Source organism: Ranitomeya variabilis, chromosome 3 (genome assembly GCF_051348905.1).
Source record: "Ranitomeya variabilis isolate aRanVar5 chromosome 3, aRanVar5.hap1, whole genome shotgun sequence".
In the NCBI taxonomy this organism is placed as follows: Eukaryota; Metazoa; Chordata; class Amphibia; order Anura; family Dendrobatidae; genus Ranitomeya; species Ranitomeya variabilis.
Genome location: NC_135234.1, coordinates 153,929,029 through 153,947,431, shown reverse-complemented (window position 1 = coordinate 153,947,431; position 18,403 = coordinate 153,929,029). Strand labels below are relative to the sequence as shown.

Sequence of the window (18,403 nt, the reverse complement as noted above, 5' to 3'; positions counted from 1 at the left end):
GGTACTGTTGTGAATTTACCTTTTGGCTCCCTCTAGTGGCTACTAGTGTTTTTACTCTGGGTATGTCTATCATCCCTTGTATGCTCACCTGGGTCGTTAGGTCAGGGGTGTTGCTATATTAGCTCCCTGGACCTTCAGTTCAATGCCTGGCAACGTTGATATCAGAGCTAATCTGTAGTGCTCTTGTCTACTGATCCTGGTTCCTGCTTGATTAAGCTAAGTCTGCTTTCTTGCTTTTTGCTATTGTTTTTGTTTGCATTTTTGTCCAGCTTATACATAATCTGTATCCTATCCTTGCTGGAAGCTCTAGGGAGGCTGGAGTTCTCCCCCCGGGCCGTTAGACGGTTCGGGGGTTCTTGAATCTCCAGTGTGGATTTTTGTAGGGTTTTTGTTGACCATATAAGTTATCTTACTACATTCTGCTATTAGTGAGTGGGCCTCTCTTTGCTAAACCTAGTTCATCTCTGTGTTTGTCATTTCCTCTTACCTCACCGTTATTATTTGTGGGGGGCTTGTATCCAACTTTTGGGGTCTATTCTCTGGAGGCAAGAGAGGTCTTTGTTTTCCTCTTCTAGGGGTAGTTAGTCCTCCGGCTGGCGCGAGACATCTAGCGACCAACGTAGGCATGTTCCCTGGCTACTTCTAGTGTTGGCGTTAGGAGTAGATATATGGTCAACCCAGTTACCACTGCCCTATGAGCTGGATTTTTGTACTTCGCAGACTTGCTGATATCTCTGAGACCCTCGCCATTGGGGTCAAAACAGTCACACACGTGCCTTGTATGGCTCACGCTTTGAACCTGGCTGTCCAGCAATTTTTATCCCACTATCCCGGACTAGATGGGTTTCTGCAGAAGGCACGGTCGCTGTGTGCTCACTTCCGCCGTTCGCATCCCGCAGCTCGACGACTTGCATCTCTACAGAAGTCGTTGGGTCTGCCAGTTCACCGGCTGAAATGCGATGTGCCCACACGGTGGAATTCAACTCTGCATATGTTGCAGCGACTGTGGCAGCACCGATAAGCCCTGGTGCAATAAGTTATGACATATAGCCTGGGCCAACGAGATCAAGAGGTGGGGCAAATCACGCTGCAGGAGTGGTCTCAGATCAGGGACCTATGCACCCTTCTGCACAGTTTTGAAATAGCAACGAAGATGTTTAGTGCTGACGATGCCATTATCAGCATGACCATTCCGGTGATTTACATGCTGGAGCACACCTTACACAGTGTCCGGAGTCAGGTGGTGGAACAAGAGGAGGAGGAGGAACAGGAGGAGTCGTATGCGGAAGGGATCATATCTCCAAGGTCAAGAAGGTTGGCAGCACCAAGGCGGCTGGTGTTGTGAAATTGGATTTTGGGCTCCCCCGGTGGCCACTGGTGGAATTGAACTGGTGTGCATCATCCTCTCTGTTCACCTGTTTCCATCAGGATGTGGGAGTCGCTATTTAGCCTTGCTCCTCTGTCACTTCCATGCCGGTCAACATTGTAATCAGAAGCCTTTCTGTGCATGTTCCTGCTGCTAGACAACTCCCAGCTAAGTTGGACTTAGTCCTTGTTTGTTTTTGCATTTTGTTCCAGTTCACAGCTGTAGTTTCGTTTCTGTGTCTGGAAAGCTCTTGTGATCTGAAATTGCCACTCTGATGTTATGAGTTAATACTAGAGTCTTAAAGTAATTTCAGGATGGTATTTTGATAGGGTTTTCAGCTGACCATGAAAGTGCCCTTTCTGTCTTCCTGCTATCTAGTAAGCGGACCTCAATTTTGCTAAACCTATTTTCATACTACGTTTGTCATTTCATCTAAAATCACCGCCAATATTTGTGGGGGCCTCTGTCTGCCTTTCGGGGAAATTTCTTTAGAGGTGAGCCAGGACTATATTTTCCTCTGCCAGGATTAGTTAGTCCTCCGGCCGGCGCTGGGCGTCTAGGGATAAAACGCAGGCTACGCTACCCGGCTACTGTTAGTTGTGCGGCAGGTTTAGTTCATGGTCAGTTTAGTTTCCATCCTTCCAAGAGCTAGTTCGTATGTTTGCTGGGCTATGTTCTCTTGCCATTGAGAACCATAACAGTTTGACCGGCCTAAAGGGTTAAATTAATTGACAGAGAAAGGAGAGAAAAGAGAAGTCTGCTGAAGATTTTTTTTTTTTTTTTTTTTTTCCTTCAGTTCTGAGTGTGCTTGTAATTGAATCTCTTGCAAGTCTGCCTATATTGCAGCCTTTCTCTCTCTCTCTCCTTCTAATCCTGGAATGGCTCTGTGTTCACCTGTTTAAAATGGATATTCAGAGTTTAGCTGCAGGTTTGAATAATCTCACCACGAAAGTTCAAAACTTACAAGATTTTGTTGTTCATGTTCCTATATCTGAACCTAGAATTCCTTTGCCTGAATTTTTCTCGGGGAATAGATCTTGCTTTCAAAATTTCAAAAATAATTGCAAGTTGTTTTTGTCCCTGAAATCTCGCTCTGCTGGAGATCCTGCTCAGCAGGTCAGGATTGTGATTTCTTTGCTCCGGGGCGACCCTCAGGATTGGGCTTTTGCATTGGCTCCAGGGGATCCTGCGTTGCTCAATGTGGATGCTGTGGTGGAGAGGTTGCATCAGATTTGGGGGCAGGTAGTGGACAATTTGAAGTTGTCCCAGGAGAAGACTCAGCTTTTTGCCAACCGCCGGCGTCGGGTTGGTCCTCGGCTTTGTGTTGGGGACTTGGTGTGGTTGTCTTCTCGTTTTGTCCCTATGAGGGTTTCTTCTCCCAAGTTTAAGCCTCGGTTCATCGGCCCGTACAAGATATTGGAGATTCTTAACCCTGTGTCCTTCCGTTTGGACCTCCCTGCATCTTTTTCTATTCATAATGTTTTTCATCGGTCATTATTGCGCAGGTATGAGGTACCGGTTGTGCCTTCCGTTGAGCCTTCTGCTCCGGTGTTGGTTGAGGGCGAGTTGGAGTACGTTGTGGAAAAAATCTTGGACTCCCGTGTTTCCAGACGGAAACTCCAGTATCTGGTCAAATGGAAGGGATACGGTCAGGAGGATAATTCTTGGGTGTCTGCCTCTGATGTTCATGCCTCCGATTTGGTCCGTGCCTTTCATAGGGCTCATCCTGATCGCCCTGGTGGTTCTGGTGAGGGTTCGGTGCCCCCTCCTTGAGGGGGGGGGTACTGTTGTGAAATTGGATTTTGGGCTCCCCCGGTGGCCACTGGTGGAATTGAACTGGTGTGCATCATCCTCTCTGTTCACCTGTTTCCATCAGGATGTGGGAGTCGCTATTTAGCCTTGCTCCTCTGTCACTTCCATGCCGGTCAACATTGTAATCAGAAGCCTTTCTGTGCATGTTCCTGCTGCTAGACAACTCCCAGCTAAGTTGGACTTAGTCCTTGTTTGTTTTTGCATTTTGTTCCAGTTCACAGCTGTAGTTTCGTTTCTGTGTCTGGAAAGCTCTTGTGATCTGAAATTGCCACTCTGATGTTATGAGTTAATACTAGAGTCTTAAAGTAATTTCAGGATGGTATTTTGATAGGGTTTTCAGCTGACCATGAAAGTGCCCTTTCTGTCTTCCTGCTATCTAGTAAGCGGACCTCAATTTTGCTAAACCTATTTTCATACTACGTTTGTCATTTCATCTAAAATCACCGCCAATATTTGTGGGGGCCTCTGTCTGCCTTTCGGGGAAATTTCTCTAGAGGTGAGCCAGGACTATATTTTCCTCTGCCAGGATTAGTTAGTCCTCCGGCCGGCGCTGGGCGTCTAGGGATAAAACGCAGGCTACGCTACCCGGCTACTGTTAGTTGTGCGGCAGGTTTAGTTCATGGTCAGTTTAGTTTCCATCCTTCCAAGAGCTAGTTCGTATGTTTGCTGGGCTATGTTCTCTTGCCATTGAGAACCATAACAGGCTGGCATTGGAGGCTGGGGGAGAGGGATTACCGAGGGCGCATGGTAGCAGCCAAACTGTTGAGGAAGGTGCAGGAGGCGAGGAAGAAGTGGAGGACGAACTGGCGCTGAGCATGGAAGACTCATCAGATGAGGGAGATCTTGATCAAATTTCTGTTGTGCGAGGTTGGGGGGAGAGGGCAGACGAAGGAAGCATGATTCTCACCTCGCCACCACCAAGACAACAAGGACTTGGTCCTCCTGGATGCGCAAGACACATGAGTGCCTTCTTGCTGCACTACCTGCAACATGACCCTCGGATTGTCAGAATCCGAAGTAATGCCGACTACTGGGTTGCCACACTTAGATCCCCGGTACAAAAGCAAATTTGGCAAAATAATTCCTGCCATAGAAAGGGATTCACGCATGCAGGAGTATCAGCAGAGACTGTTCCAGAATCTAACATCTGCTTTTCCAAAAAACTCCAGTGGTGCACGTAGTCAATCTCTGAGTTCTAACTTGCCAACCGTGGGACTATCGAGTCATCACTCTAACCGTAACAGTGACATCGTATCTGGTGGTAACAGCAATTTTTTCCAATTGTTTCAAGATTTTTTTAGACCATCCTTTGCAAGGCCACAGGAGACAAGAAGTCTGATGCACAGCCAATGCCTAGAGAGGATGGTACAAGAGTATCTCCAAGTTAACATCGATGCCATGACTGTGGAACTGGACCCTTGCTCATTTTGGGCTTCCAATCTTGAAAAATGGCCTGAGCTCGCCACTCACGCCTTGGAGATCTTGTCGTGCCCCGCAGCCAGAATTCTCTCTGAACGTGTGTTCAGCGCTGCTGGTGGTGTGCTGACAGATAAGCGCACGCGGCTGTCCAGTGACAATGTAGACAGGCTAACGTTCATCAAGATGAACAAATCCTTTTCTACCCCTGTGTCATCTTGGGGAGACTAAAAGCTTGATGATTTTTGAAAATCACCTCACCAACCGTTTTAAAAAACTCTGGCGAAATTGATGCCACTTAAGTGGTGTCTGTGGCCGAATTTTTTAAAAAAATGGACAATCTTTTATTTAGTCCCCTTGCTGAGTTTTACATGACGTTGCCATCGTCAATTCCAGGTGGGTGGGGTCGTCTGCAGAGTTGTTTACTCATACTATGGACTGGGATTGGTCAGCAGAGTAGCCCAGCCACCCACCGCCTGTTTACCTAAGTACTATTTTTAACGGCATCTGGCCCAGGAAATCCTTCTGGGCCTAGTAGAATTTGGTGCTACTCAGCAGCTACCCCACCCATGAAGCAAGCTACACCGCCTGTTTACCTAACTACTATTTTGTAACGGCATCTAGCCCAGGAAATCCTTTTGGGCCTAATAGAATTTAGTGCTACTCAGCAGCGTACCCCACCCATGAAGCAAGCTACACTGCCTGTTGATCTAATTACTAATTTTTAACTGCATCTAGCCCAGGAAATTGTTTTCTACCTAATAGCATTTTGTGCTACTCAGCACAGTACCCCACCCATGAAGCAAGCTACACCGCCTGTTTACCTAAGTACTATTTTTTAACGGCATCTGGCCCAGGAAATCCTTCTGGGCCTAGTAGAATTTGGTGCTACTCAGCAGCGTACCCCACCCATGAAGCAAGCTACACCGCCTGTTTACCTAACTACTATTTTGTAACGTCATCTAGCCCAGGAAATCCTTTTGGGCCTAGTAGCAATTTCTGCTACTCAGCAGAGTACCCCACCCATTCTTACAGGTGGACTACCGCGTGTTTTCACACTGTGGCGAATCTTTTGGGCTCAGGCATAAGAAGTCGTTGAGGTAATGGATAATATGTGCCGCCTTACAAACGTCCATGACGACACATTCGAGGAAGCAACTAAATGCCTCAAATAGTGAGCAGGATATGGAGCACCCCATGGGCAAACAGCGATCTATGTAATATGCTCCTTCACAGAAGCAGCCCAATGGGAGGACACTATTCGGAGGCACAGGTAGTAACCGGAACGCCCCCTCAATGTCTGTTTTGGCCATTAGGGTGCCCCTTACCAACTTCTTGACCTGCCTGATTGCCTCGTCAAAGGCCCCTTGGATATGACAAATGGTGGATTAGTCTGAATCCCAACGGGGGTACCACTACGTCTTCTAAGCAAAGTGTTCTGAATGGACCTGCCGCCATTCTACCTAAAGATCTTTCTTTTTTTCTTTTTTTTGTCAAGACGTCTGGGTGTTGGTAGAGTGAGTTTAGATTTTTACTCCAGCCTTTCTTGATTTTAGAAGGGCATGACATGCCTATATCTGTGTCTCCTCCTCCTTTTACTCCTCCACCTCTTTTCTTTTCGCATGACTATACGTAGTTGTGACTTTTCCATGTGTTTGTTGTGTCTTCTGAGCAGTTTGTCAGCTTTTGGACACCTTTTAAGGTGTTTTCTATGTGTTTTCCATGTGTTTGTATGTGTATGTGTTTGTCTGCCATTGGTTTCAATGGGGTTCGACGGTGTTTGTCGAACGTTCGACGAACAGTTCGTCGAACACCTCCCTGTTCGACGAACCGAACCGAACCCTAGGGAGGTGGCTCATCTCTAGTCAGGACTTTGACTAGGCCACTCCAAAGTCTTCATTTTATTTTTCTTAAGCCATTCAGAGGTGGACTTGCTAGAGTGTTTTGGATCATTGTCCTGCTGCATAACCCAAGGGCGCTTCAGCTTGAGGTCACAAACAGATGGCCGGACATTATCAGTCGGGTTTTTTTCTGATAGAAGCCCAAATTCATGGTTCCATTTACCACAGCAAGTTTTCTAGGTCCTGATGCAGAAAAACAGCCCCAGACCATAACACTACCACCACATTTTACTGTTAGTATGATGTTCTAAAATGCTGTGTTACTTCTATGCCAGAGGCAATGGGGCATACACCGTCCAAAAAGTTCAGTTTTGGTTAAGTCAGTCCACAGAGTTTTACCCTGAAGGTCTTGGGTATCATCAAGGTGTTTTGTGGCACAACTGAGATGAGCCTTAATGTTCTTATTGCTCAGCAGTGGTTTTCATCTTGGAACTCTGCCATGTGGGCCATTTTTGCCCACTTTCTTTCTTATGGTGGAGTCATGAACACTGACCTTAACTGAAGCAAGTGAGGCCTGCATTTCTTTGGATCTTGTTGTGGGGTCTTTTGTGACCTCTTGGATGAGTCGTCGATGCACTCTGGGGGAATTTTAGTAGGCCAGCCACTCCTGGAAAGGTTCACCACTGTTCCATGTTTTTGCCATTTGTGGATAATTGCTCTCACTGTGGTTTGCTGGAGTCCCAAAGCTTTAGAAATGGCTTTATAACCTTTTCCAGACTGATAGATCTCAATTACTTTGTTTCTCATTTGTTCCAGAATGTCCTTAGATCACGGTATGACGTCTAGCTTTTGAGGACCTTCTGGTCTACTTCAACTTGTCAGGAAGGTCCTATTTAAATGATTCCTTGATTGAGATGGTGTCGCAGTAATAAGGCCTGAGTGTGGCTAAGGAATTTGAACTCCGCTTTCCAAAGATGCGATAAACCACAGTCAATTTATGGTATATTTTAATTGGGGTGGGGCTATCACTTATTCACACAGGGCGCTGTAGGGTTGGATTTCTTTTTCCCTTAACAATAAATATCTTCAAATAAAAACTACAGTTTGTGTTTTGCTGTGTTATCTTTGGCTAATATTTAAATTTGTTTGGTGATTTGAAAAATATTTAGAATTGAGAGTCCTCAGTGGTTGATACCTTTTAATGGCTAACTGAAAAGATGGTAACAAATTGCAAGCTTTCGAGACTACATACGTCTCTTCATCAGGCAAAGAGTAAAACAAATTCTGAAGAATCACATATTTATGCACAACATAGTATAGAAAAAAAAAAAAAAAAGTCTGGTTCTGTTGTGATGACCCCACATGGTCTACCATGGGCTACCATCCAAGAACAATTGAAAATCAGATCACAAGAGCCACCAGAATATCAAGGAATCACCTGCTACATTACAAAACTAAAGAAGAAAATAACCGGGTACCTCTAGTAGTTACCTACAATCCAAATCTGGAGGCGCTAATAGGAGCTGCACGGAAATTACAACCTTTACTGCAAAAAGATGCCCGACTACAAGCAATTTTTCCAGACCCCCCACTACTGTGTTTTAGGCAGCCACCAAATCTAAGAAGCATCATTGTCAAGAGCTCCCTGTCCTCTCCAACAGCTGCAGGTACCTTTCCTTGCAACCAGAAAAAATGGAAAACCTGTCCATTTATAATGGCCACGGACAAGATAAAGATCCCCAATTCACATCAGGACTACAAGATACCAGGTACATTCAGCTGCGTCACTTCTAATGTGGTGTACCTAATTATTTGTACTAAATGTCCAACTGGGGGTCTGTATGTAGGGGAGACAGGGCAGAAACTGAGACCAAGGATGAACTCTCATCGCCATACAATAAGAGAAAAAAGAATGGATCTACCTGTGGCAATACATTTCTGTCTCCCAAATCATAACATATGGACATGAAATTACTTGTATTAAAGGGTAACTTCAAATCGCAGAAAGACAGGAGAGTCTGGGAATATAAACTGATGACGACCTTTGACACTCTAAATGCAGGAATGAATGTGTCACACGGATTTATGTCTTTTTACATCAACTAATGAACTTGCCCATCAGACCATGTGGGGTCATCACAACAGAACCAGACCCTAATCACAGGACAATAAAACAATCCTTATCTAAGAATTGGCCCAATATTTATGGACGTAACTGTTTATCACCCATGGTAATTCTGCTTCATGTCACCTGGCTTATCCATGGTTTTTTTCCCCTCTCCCTTTTTTTTTTTCCTATACTATGTTGTGCATAAATATGTGATTCTTCAGAATTTGTTTTAGTCTTTCCCTGATGAAGAGACGTATGTAGTCTCGAAAGCTTGCAATTTGTTACCATCTTTTCAGTTAGCCATTAAAAGGTATCAACCACTGAGGACTCTCAATTCTAAATATTTTTCTATCTACTGGCTAACACGGTACCAAGATATATTTCTTTCCTGTATCAATTTGGTGATTTAAAACATTTAAGTGTGATAAACATGCAAAAGAATAAGAAATCAGGAATGGGGTAAACACTTTTTTACGCAACTGTAAAATCTTTTGCATCTTTGGCAACACTGACTATATTTGCAAAAGCTACACATCCATAAAATTCTCTTCATTAAAATGTAGCAATTTAATTATATTAGTGTTAAATGACAAAGGTGTCAAGGATGAATTGATTAAAGAATACTCTCCTAAATGTTGTATTTCTGCTCACTGATTTTGGTAAACCATGTCAAATCAAGCTTTTTAGCCACCTTCGCTCTCCTCTTTATCTTTTGGGAGATAATTACTCTGCCCTGTGTCACTTTTCAGCTCCAACAAATGCAACTTTGGGAAAAAGTTTTCAACCTTGCAAAGAAAGTTATTCTATAATGGTATTATTTTATGTAAAAAATGACCCACATAGTTCTATGGGCTGCACCTTCTGCTAGCCATGCACTTGACACAACTAACGTTCAAAAATGTTGGTGCAACAAGAATAAGTAGACCCTTTTAAGGAGGTTGTTCCATCTTCTTTTTTAGGAGCATAACGCTCCAAGGTGTCCCATCTTTCTGTTTGCAGGAGGCAGTGCGCACAGGAAGACTGACAGTTTAGATCGGTGGCATGGTTGCACTGCAGGTCCAAACTGTGCTCTCTCCCATGCTACAAGGAGGGACAGCTTTGCAACTTCAGCATTGGAGGAGTGCAAGGCAACCGAAGCTGGTCACAACCAGCAATCCAGCTATCTTCAGAGCTGTGTTTGCAAACTCAAAACAAAGTCTGCAAATGGTCTGCACTCCATGTCTAGGAACCTGGCCACCCCTGATCCTTTGATAGACTGCAGTAGTGGCCAGGGACCTAGTCAACAAGCTGCTTGGTATTGGTGTTGTATGGCGGCCATTGTTGCTGCTTTATACCTGTGAGGCAGTATGGCCTGGAGTCATGGAGACTCAGGCACCAGGTTAAGGCTATAAAAGTTAGGGACCCACTGAGAGGCTCGCCGTGACGTGGCAGTGGGCTTCATACAGCCTAACCAGAATGGTAAACTAAGAACCTCATGTACAGTTTTGTAAATTTTAGCCTAGCAGCATTCGATCAATGAATGATTTTTAGATCTGCGCTCCATGTCTTTTTTCTACAGTTCTGCCACTAGTCAAAAAGCTGTAGACAACAGAATTAAAAATCTCTGTTCTTGAGAAGATAAAATAATATTTTAATCTTTGTTAAAGAAGCACTTTCATCAGTTTTATTTTATTACAATCACCATATTATATAGCACTGTGTACTTACTATTGCTCATTTTGCCCTAATGCTTCTGTTCTCTGCTGTATGTAGAAATAGGAAGTCTCTTGTCCTTGCAGAAATCATCCCTCTCTTGAATTCCTGAGTCAGCTGCTCCCTCCTCCCCCTGCCATAGTCTGCAGTGACTTATGACTTGTGCAGGGAAAATTTACCTCCTGTTTCTACATAGAGCTTAGAAGGATTCAGCTAGTCAGTTTATAATCACGTGATATCATAGATCTAATGGAAAAGAATTGGCTTGGTAGAAAGGCAAAATGAGCAATTGTAAGTACACAGGGTTATATAATATGATGATTGCAATATATTAAGAGGATAAAAATTTTGATGGGAGGAGTGCTTCTTTAAGATTAGACAATCCCTTCAAGATTATAGGCACAAGTACAACATACAGATGATAGTCAGCGTTTTCTTCAACAAAGATAACACCTTCATAACAAAGCATAACAAAGCAATATTTTCAATTACCCTGTCTCGCCGACTTGCTATTTCAGCCTTGATTTGATGTGGATCATATTTTGTGTTTGTGGAAAACCCTGAAAAAGCTGAAAGAAAAAAAAAAGCCATTATTAATAATGTGATAATGAAGACAGTAATAAAATAATGTGTTACACATTTAACAAAACTGCAAAGTGGGTCTTTGACACAGGAAAACTTGAGGGAAAAATAGTTTTTAAAGATCTTTATCAGACAGATCCCAAATATGTTGTCCTGCCTAACTAGTTCTTTCATTTTTTCCACAAGAAAGGCATTGATTACACAAGACTGATGACATGACACGCAGTTTACAATATAGGTCTATTTGGACCAGTATTACATTTCATGTACTAGAGTATACTAACCATTTTTGTATACTGTATAGTCCTCTAGAAGAGTACATTATTACTGTGCAATGAGATAAACCAAAATTGCAGTAAAATTAAAAGTACAAAAAGAAATAGCATATAGTAATATTTCTCAGTTTCCCAGACAAATCCTGTCACTCGGCTTAGAGTTGTAAAACCCAGCAGCGAGCAAGCTCGATCATCACTTCATCCGAACTCCTCAACACCATAGAGGTCCTGTCAGTGTCAGATTTGGGTGCTTAGGGCCTAGCAGTTACATTGACTCAGAGCCCAATTTCAACTACCGTGCATGCAACTATTCCAATACCTGCATTCACAAGTTTACCTATGCTCCTATGTAATAAACTGGGTAGTATTTTAAATTAATGAATGATTGAATGAACAATGAATTAGTGGCTTGGTGTGTATGTGGTGTATTGTGTCAAATACAGGGACCCACCGGTGGATTCACCAGTTCCCCAGGGGGCCAGTCCAAGCCTGGGTACAGGTAATAATGACTCATGGATGTGGGAGACTTCCTGGACTTTCTGAAGAGTCAGTAAATCCCCAAGATTAAACAAAAATCACCTGAAAGCAGTGTTTCTGGAAGGTTTCTTGTATATGATTTTTGTGATGCTAAACTGACAATCTCTTTGATGACTATCATCAAAATTTGTCAAGTACGATGCAAGGATATGTGATGATGGCTTAAGTGTGAAAACCCCATCTAATCCTGCATACAACATATTGTGACAGGACTGAAGGGAACGGGTCACTAGATTCATGTTAACCAAACCAGAGGCAGCATGAATCAGAAGAGCATGATCTCGAAAGCAGCCAGGTATGTTTTTCCTCTGAAATCCTTCAGACAATTTTTTAGAGAATACATACGGTAGTTTGAAAAGCCAACAGGAGACTATAGGGAGAGTCCTGACTAGTCCACTGCAGTTCTCCTCGCCCCAACCCAGGTGAGTCAAAGGTATAACTCTATGTACACACAAGGAAGAGACCTGTCAATCACCTTGAGTGATGCGGGAAGAACCAGGCCAGAGACGGTGCAAGGCTAGCAAGTTCTCACCTAATAGTCCACAGCTGGAGTTTTAAACCAGGTCTTCCCTGAAACATTGCAATTTTACAAAGAAAGACATACTTAGCTGCAATCATGCTCCCAGGGTCTGATTCACGCTGCCCATAGTTCGGGCAGCATGAATCTAGTGACAGGTTCCTTTTAAAGTACTTTCTGCTGCAACCTACTGTAGCTTTAATGCTCTACTTATTTTTTTTGTAGTGGAATAGTATTTAACCGGTAATTACCAGGGTCAGAGGTCAGTTTTGTGACACTCAGGTTGCCCATTCACATTCACACATAAGTAGTTGGCATCAACTATGAGGGTCCATATTCAGTCCTTAAAACAATAGTATATACTGCACAGCTCTGGCAAAAATAAAGAGACCACTGCAAAATGTTCAGTTTGTCTGATTTTTCTCTTTATAGGTATATTTCTGAGTAAAATGTAAATTGTTCTTTTATTCTATAAACTTCTGACAACATGTCTCCGAATTTCCAAGCAATAAATTATGTATTTTTTTTCTGACAAAGAAAAATTGTCAAAATAAAAAAAACCTCAGTGCTTTCAGACCTCACATAATGCCAAGAAAACAAGTTCATAATCATTTAGAAACAACAATACTAATGTTTTAACTCAGGAAGAGTTCAGAAATCAGTATTTTGTGGAATAACCATGATTTTTAATCACAGCTTTCATGCGTTTTGGCATGCTTTCCACCAGTCTTTCACACTGCTTCTGGGGCAAAAGCAGTTCTTCTTTGTTTGATGGCTTGTGACTATCAATCATCCTCTTGATTACATTCTAGAGATTTTCAATGGAGTTCAGGTCTGGAGATTGGGCTGCCCATGAGAGGGTTTTGATGTGGTGGTCTCTTAATGTTTGGCAGAGCTGTGTTTCTGAGATCTATGAGGAATGATCAGATCAGTTCCATCAAAAGATTCTGCTAGTTGCACTGAATGTAAGAAGAATAACGCACTTGAGATTCAAAAAAGCATTATGGAGCGTAGACAATTATATTACAAAGTGCTAAAAAATGAGCAGAAATACAGTAAGTCTGTAGCAAGAGTGATGTTAGTGTGCATCAGACTGAAAAACTACAAAATCATGCAAGAACGCACTTAAACGGTTGTATAAATCGGAGTGAAATGGAAAGCCGTACAGGACTGGCCGGCGGCTCTCCAGACCTGAGCGTGACAGGGACATGTATTCCTATGCAGCTGCCATGCTCGGGTCAGGAGAGCCACCGGCCAGTCCGTGCACAGTGTTCCTATGTCACTCGGATTTATACGGCCGTCTGACTGCACCCTATTGGTTAAGTTCTGATGAACCTTTGAACATAAAATTTGAATTTTTTATTGAAATAATCCAGACAAATTGGATATAATAAGAAAAAGATCATTCTGGATCTGTGGGTGGAGTTGTTATTTACTACAATTTGTTCTGCTTGGTAATATTAGGCACAGAGATAAATTCAGAACTACTGCAACTACTCCACATTCTCCCATGACATCACCTTCCCTGGTCATTTCATCCATAGAGCGCGACCACTGACATAACACAAGAAGAAGACGTGTGATACAGTATGTGGGTGGCTGTGATTCACTACAGGAAAACCTCCACGAGGAGAAGAGGAATAAACTATAATACACAGCGTTTTAAGAAATGACGACTTCGGCAGTGCGATAACATTAAGGCAATCTCTGCTCTGTGATCCGCTTGTTTGAAAACGACTCCAATGAAATATTAACCTTTTTAGTTATGTATGCGCCATCACTAGCTCACACAGCGCAGTGGGAACAAACATGTGGGTTGCAGTAGTTTATATAAAGAAAGGCTTTGTCTTAGGTTTGGCCTACACACATAGGCCGCTGCCAGATGACATTCTTATCTAAAGAGTGGAAAACAGCGACCAGACTACTAAGTCTACGAGACATGCAAGAAAAAGAAATGTGATCACATTAATGTGCATTCACGAGACAAGCTAATGTTGCGGCAAATAATTAACCACAGTTCTGAGTTATGGCCAACATATGGTAAACATGGCTTATGATCATATACAGCTTTGCAGCAAAATGCTGTTGTTGTTTAATCAGTAGCTCCAAGCTACAGAGCAAAAATTGCTGCGGGTTTTGGATGCACCATTAAAGCTACATGTGAATACGCCACTGTTGTCTATGAAACAGAAATAACGTTTTGGAAAGTAAATTCACTTTATTACTTTATGATCTATTACACATGATGATTGGACCTGCAGCTCTGTATTTGATTGCATATGGCGAGTCTATAAACTAAGAATACATCACAAGGTCCTATATGTCCAACCTTCTTCTGGAAAAGTGCTATGTGTAAAAGAAAGAAAATCAACTGCCAGATTTCTCAATACAAACTACATACATTTATTAGCTGATCTGTTAGACCCGGTGAGGCTGATATACTTACTGTGTACATCTGTGTTGGAATGGCTTGATAATATTTTTAAAACTTTCCCAGGCTAAAATAAAAAAGAGCATTTTACGAGTGCACCTTTAGTTGGACTCATAATGTCATTTTTGGGGGGGGATTATACAGTTGCTCTGAACTGGATTTACAAAGAAAGTACATCAGTTTTAAGAGTCGTAGGTAATAATGATTGAACTGTGAATTGTGAAATATAACGACACATATGATTTAGCTGGAGCCAGATCTCATGGAGACTAAGACTATGTTCCCACGATGAGTATTTGGTTAGTTTTTAACGTTGCAGTTTTCCGGCAGCATTTCTGCACCTATTACCTAAGGCTACTTTCACATTAGTGTCGTGCACTGCACGTCGCAACGCGACGTTGCGGCGCACCGATGCATAATGTGGAAGCTCCGCACAACGGGGGCAGCGGATGCTGTTTTTCAACGCATCTGCTGCCCCATTGTGATGTGCGGGGAGTCGGGGGCAGAGTTCCGGCTGCGCATGCGCGGTCGGAAATGCTGCAGACGCACCAAAAAACGTTACATGCAACGTTTTATGGTGGCGACGGTCCGACGCAACACGACGCACCGTCGCACAACGGTTGCGACGTGTGGCAATGCGTCGCACTGCGTCACTAATAAAAGTCTATGGAGAAAAAAACGCATCCTGCAAGCACTTTTGCAGGATGCGTTTTTTCTGCAAAACGACGCATAGCAACGTGCAGTGCACGACGCTAGTGTGAAAGAGGTCTAAATCAGGTTATTGCTTTTTTTTCATTAAGTTTTTGAGTGCTTTTATTTCATTATTGACGCTGAGGTTTTTAGCTCTTTTTTGGTATAAAGCTGCTTTGTTTTTGATACTTCCCAGTATTCAGGTTGGCAAAAGTTATTGAAACAGTAATGTGCAGATTACATGCGTTTTTAACTCGTATGTCTTTTTTACCTGCGGATTCTCTGCATCTAATGCAATTCTATAGGGAAAATCCATACCTAAAGCTCAGCATATCTGCCAGAGAAATTGTTCTGTTGCAAATTCCAGGTCAGTTGACACTGCGTAAAAAAAACCCAGTGCAGACATGAGATTTCTATCAATTTTGCTGGAAATGAAATACAACGCGTTTTTGGTGTAGCAAAAATACATAGCGTCAAAAACTCCCCAATAACTCACCATGGGAACTTAACCTCTTTCTTTTTAATATACTAAATAATTTTGAAAAACCCTCAGAAAGCACAAGTATACTAGAAAAATCTTCAGCTTTTCATATAGATTTCTAACACATTCAATCAGTCATGATACCCATCTATTCTATTACAAGGAACATGCCTGAAGTTTTAATCTTTCTAAACCACTATGGCCACTATATTAATGCTACGAAGATATAAAGAGCAGAAGATCACCGCATTGTCACACTGTTTGGCCCACTGCCAAAGCAGCTATTAACTGGGGAAGCCGAGTGTTGGACTCCCCACATCTCATTTTGACGACTTACCTTAGGATATGTCATTAATATAAGGGTAGTTGAGAACTCCTTTAAAGTTAGCTTCTCATATTGACTCTCCGGAAATCTGAACAGGGTGCATCCGTCATGGATGTTGGTATATGTGCATATTGCCAACATCCAGTATGTATAGTAAATTAAAAAAACACACTTTATTGTGGTAAAAAATAGGTTCCCATAAACAGTTTATGTAGTTCCCATTACACCCCAAAACACCAACACAGAAGCATAACAGTATATGTATTTCTATGAACACAATTTTGACCAAACATGTACGTCAGCCTATACCAAAACATAAGTTCATCGGCATGGTTAAAAGACCATCTGTGGATCCATATTACAAGACTAGAAAGTATGCTTTGGCTTATACATTACACTCCGTTATAACATTGTCGTTAATGGAGAAGAAGTGTTCTGCTCCTGCAGAAAAGCTGTGCTAGATATAAGAGACAGGGTCCATCTATGTACTCACAACTGGCATGGGAACGATTGTCATCCTCACAAAGGTCATGGAGTTGCTGATATTCTTCCTGAGCCAACTCGAACCGCTGCTGCTTGATTTGATAAATCTCCTTTTTGGCATTAAGAGCCTCCTGGGCTACAACCAAATATTCCTTCAGCATCCGCTCTTGTTCTCTTCTCCATTGCTCTCGAGGGTCCTCAATTTGTGTGATTTCTTCAAGCCAACAAGAAGACATGCAAAATATTAAACTGAGAGCATTGCTAGAAATACATGCCAAAGGAAAACATTTCATTAGATTGTCAGCATGTGACTGATTTCAGACTGATCCAATGATATGTGATGTTGGGCTTCGATGGATGGAAATCCTCAGGTGCCTGACCTTGGACGTGATGCACCACAGACAAATTGTGATAACTGGGCAATGAAGAATTACACTCAGTGCACGGTCATTTACTAATCTGTTGGGAATAAAGTGATTTTTACGTTGTTAGATGCATCTGATATTTTTGCTCTACTCAGTCTAATCACAGAAGATCATCAGATCAGTCTATGCACTGCCAGATATAACACCAACATTTTTTTTCTACAGTTCAGTGACGTGTACACCATGATATGTTTCTTACCAGAACATGCAATAGGTAAAAAATTCCATAGAGAAATCATAGTCTTAAAGGGAACCTGACAGCTAATACATGCTGCCTAATCCATGGGCTACCATGTATCAAATACTGGCTGTAGTATTTCAGCCAGGTATGTCTGACTCTGAAATGCTTTGGTCGTACAGGTAGGTCCCTTGTGGCTTCTCCCCGCCTGCTCCTATGGAGCGACAGGTCACTCACTATACACGCATACATGGTGGGACCTGTCACTCAAGGGTAGCAGGCAGGGAGAAGCCACCGGAGAGCAACCTGTCCAACTAGCCGATCACATAGTTTGGTCCCTACCGGCTCTTACAATACATGTGAAATGCCGCTGCGCTTCAGAGTCAATCGTACCTAGCTGAAATCATGCAGCCAGTGTCTGATACATGCTGCCCAAGAAATGGGAAGCTTGTATCCACAGTCAGGTTCCTTTTAAAAGGGATCTCCAGAAATAAAATTAATAAAGAAAGGAAGAAAAGGTCATTTAGAACAAATTCATAAATATCTTAAATTGTCATTAAAACAATCGTTTTGTCTAGTCAGGTAATCACTATATTACAATCAAATGGCCATAGTCTCGTTAAACTGACAAAAACCTGACCCAGGATATTAGAACAGGTGCCTGTGAGCATGTGCAGTAGGAATCTCTGGAGATAATCTATACCATGTACTGACAAGTCATTTCCAGGTCAGAGCAGCCATTGTATTGTATGAGTGTTTACTTCCCTAAAGAAAACCAATACGATTAAGCTAATTAAAGGTATTTAGAGATTTAAACATTTAAAAAAAAAATTCTACCCCTTTAAAAATTCTGTTTTGAAGGTCTTTTTAGAACAATGCAGTATAACATCCATCTATACAGTTAATTGAGATCTATTCATAGGTTTAACATCTGTGGCCAGGAGCCCGAAAGGAAAGAACCTAATATGTTTCTAATATTCCTAATATTAGGACAAGAAACTTACGGTTTATATGGTCCATATAATAAACCCCAATTTGCTGATCGTAAACCAATTCCCATCCTAAAGGCAGTTCATTCCCAACACAGTCTGCAAATGTTAAAGGCTTTGTTATCCTGAAAAGAACAAGAAAAGAGATTTGTTGGATCCATTCACATTAGGTTACAAATTCTGCCTACCAATAACATAACAAGTTAGTTAAAAGGTGTAATCTACAGAGATGAATATGATGCTTTATTCTACT

The 18,403-nt window shown here is 42.3% G+C and overlaps 1 protein-coding gene across 2 annotated transcripts in view; it reads right to left on the bottom strand.

Moving 5' to 3' along the window:
* The window catches only part of WWC3 (WWC family member 3), a 187,119-nt gene that overhangs the window by 94,257 nt on the left and 74,459 nt on the right, over nt 1-18,403 (bottom strand). For both annotated transcript variants that reach the window (XR_013223763.1, XM_077294744.1), the window contains exons 2-4: nt 18,166-18,275; nt 16,569-16,772; nt 10,730-10,806 (exon numbers count right to left, since the gene is read on the bottom strand). Coding sequence is in view for 1 of the 2 variants with exons in the window: in XM_077294744.1 (XP_077150859.1) it covers nt 10,730-10,806; nt 16,569-16,772; nt 18,166-18,275 (391 nt within the window). In the remaining variant the exon portion in view is untranslated. The remainder of the gene's footprint in view (nt 1-10,729; nt 10,807-16,568; nt 16,773-18,165; nt 18,276-18,403) is intronic.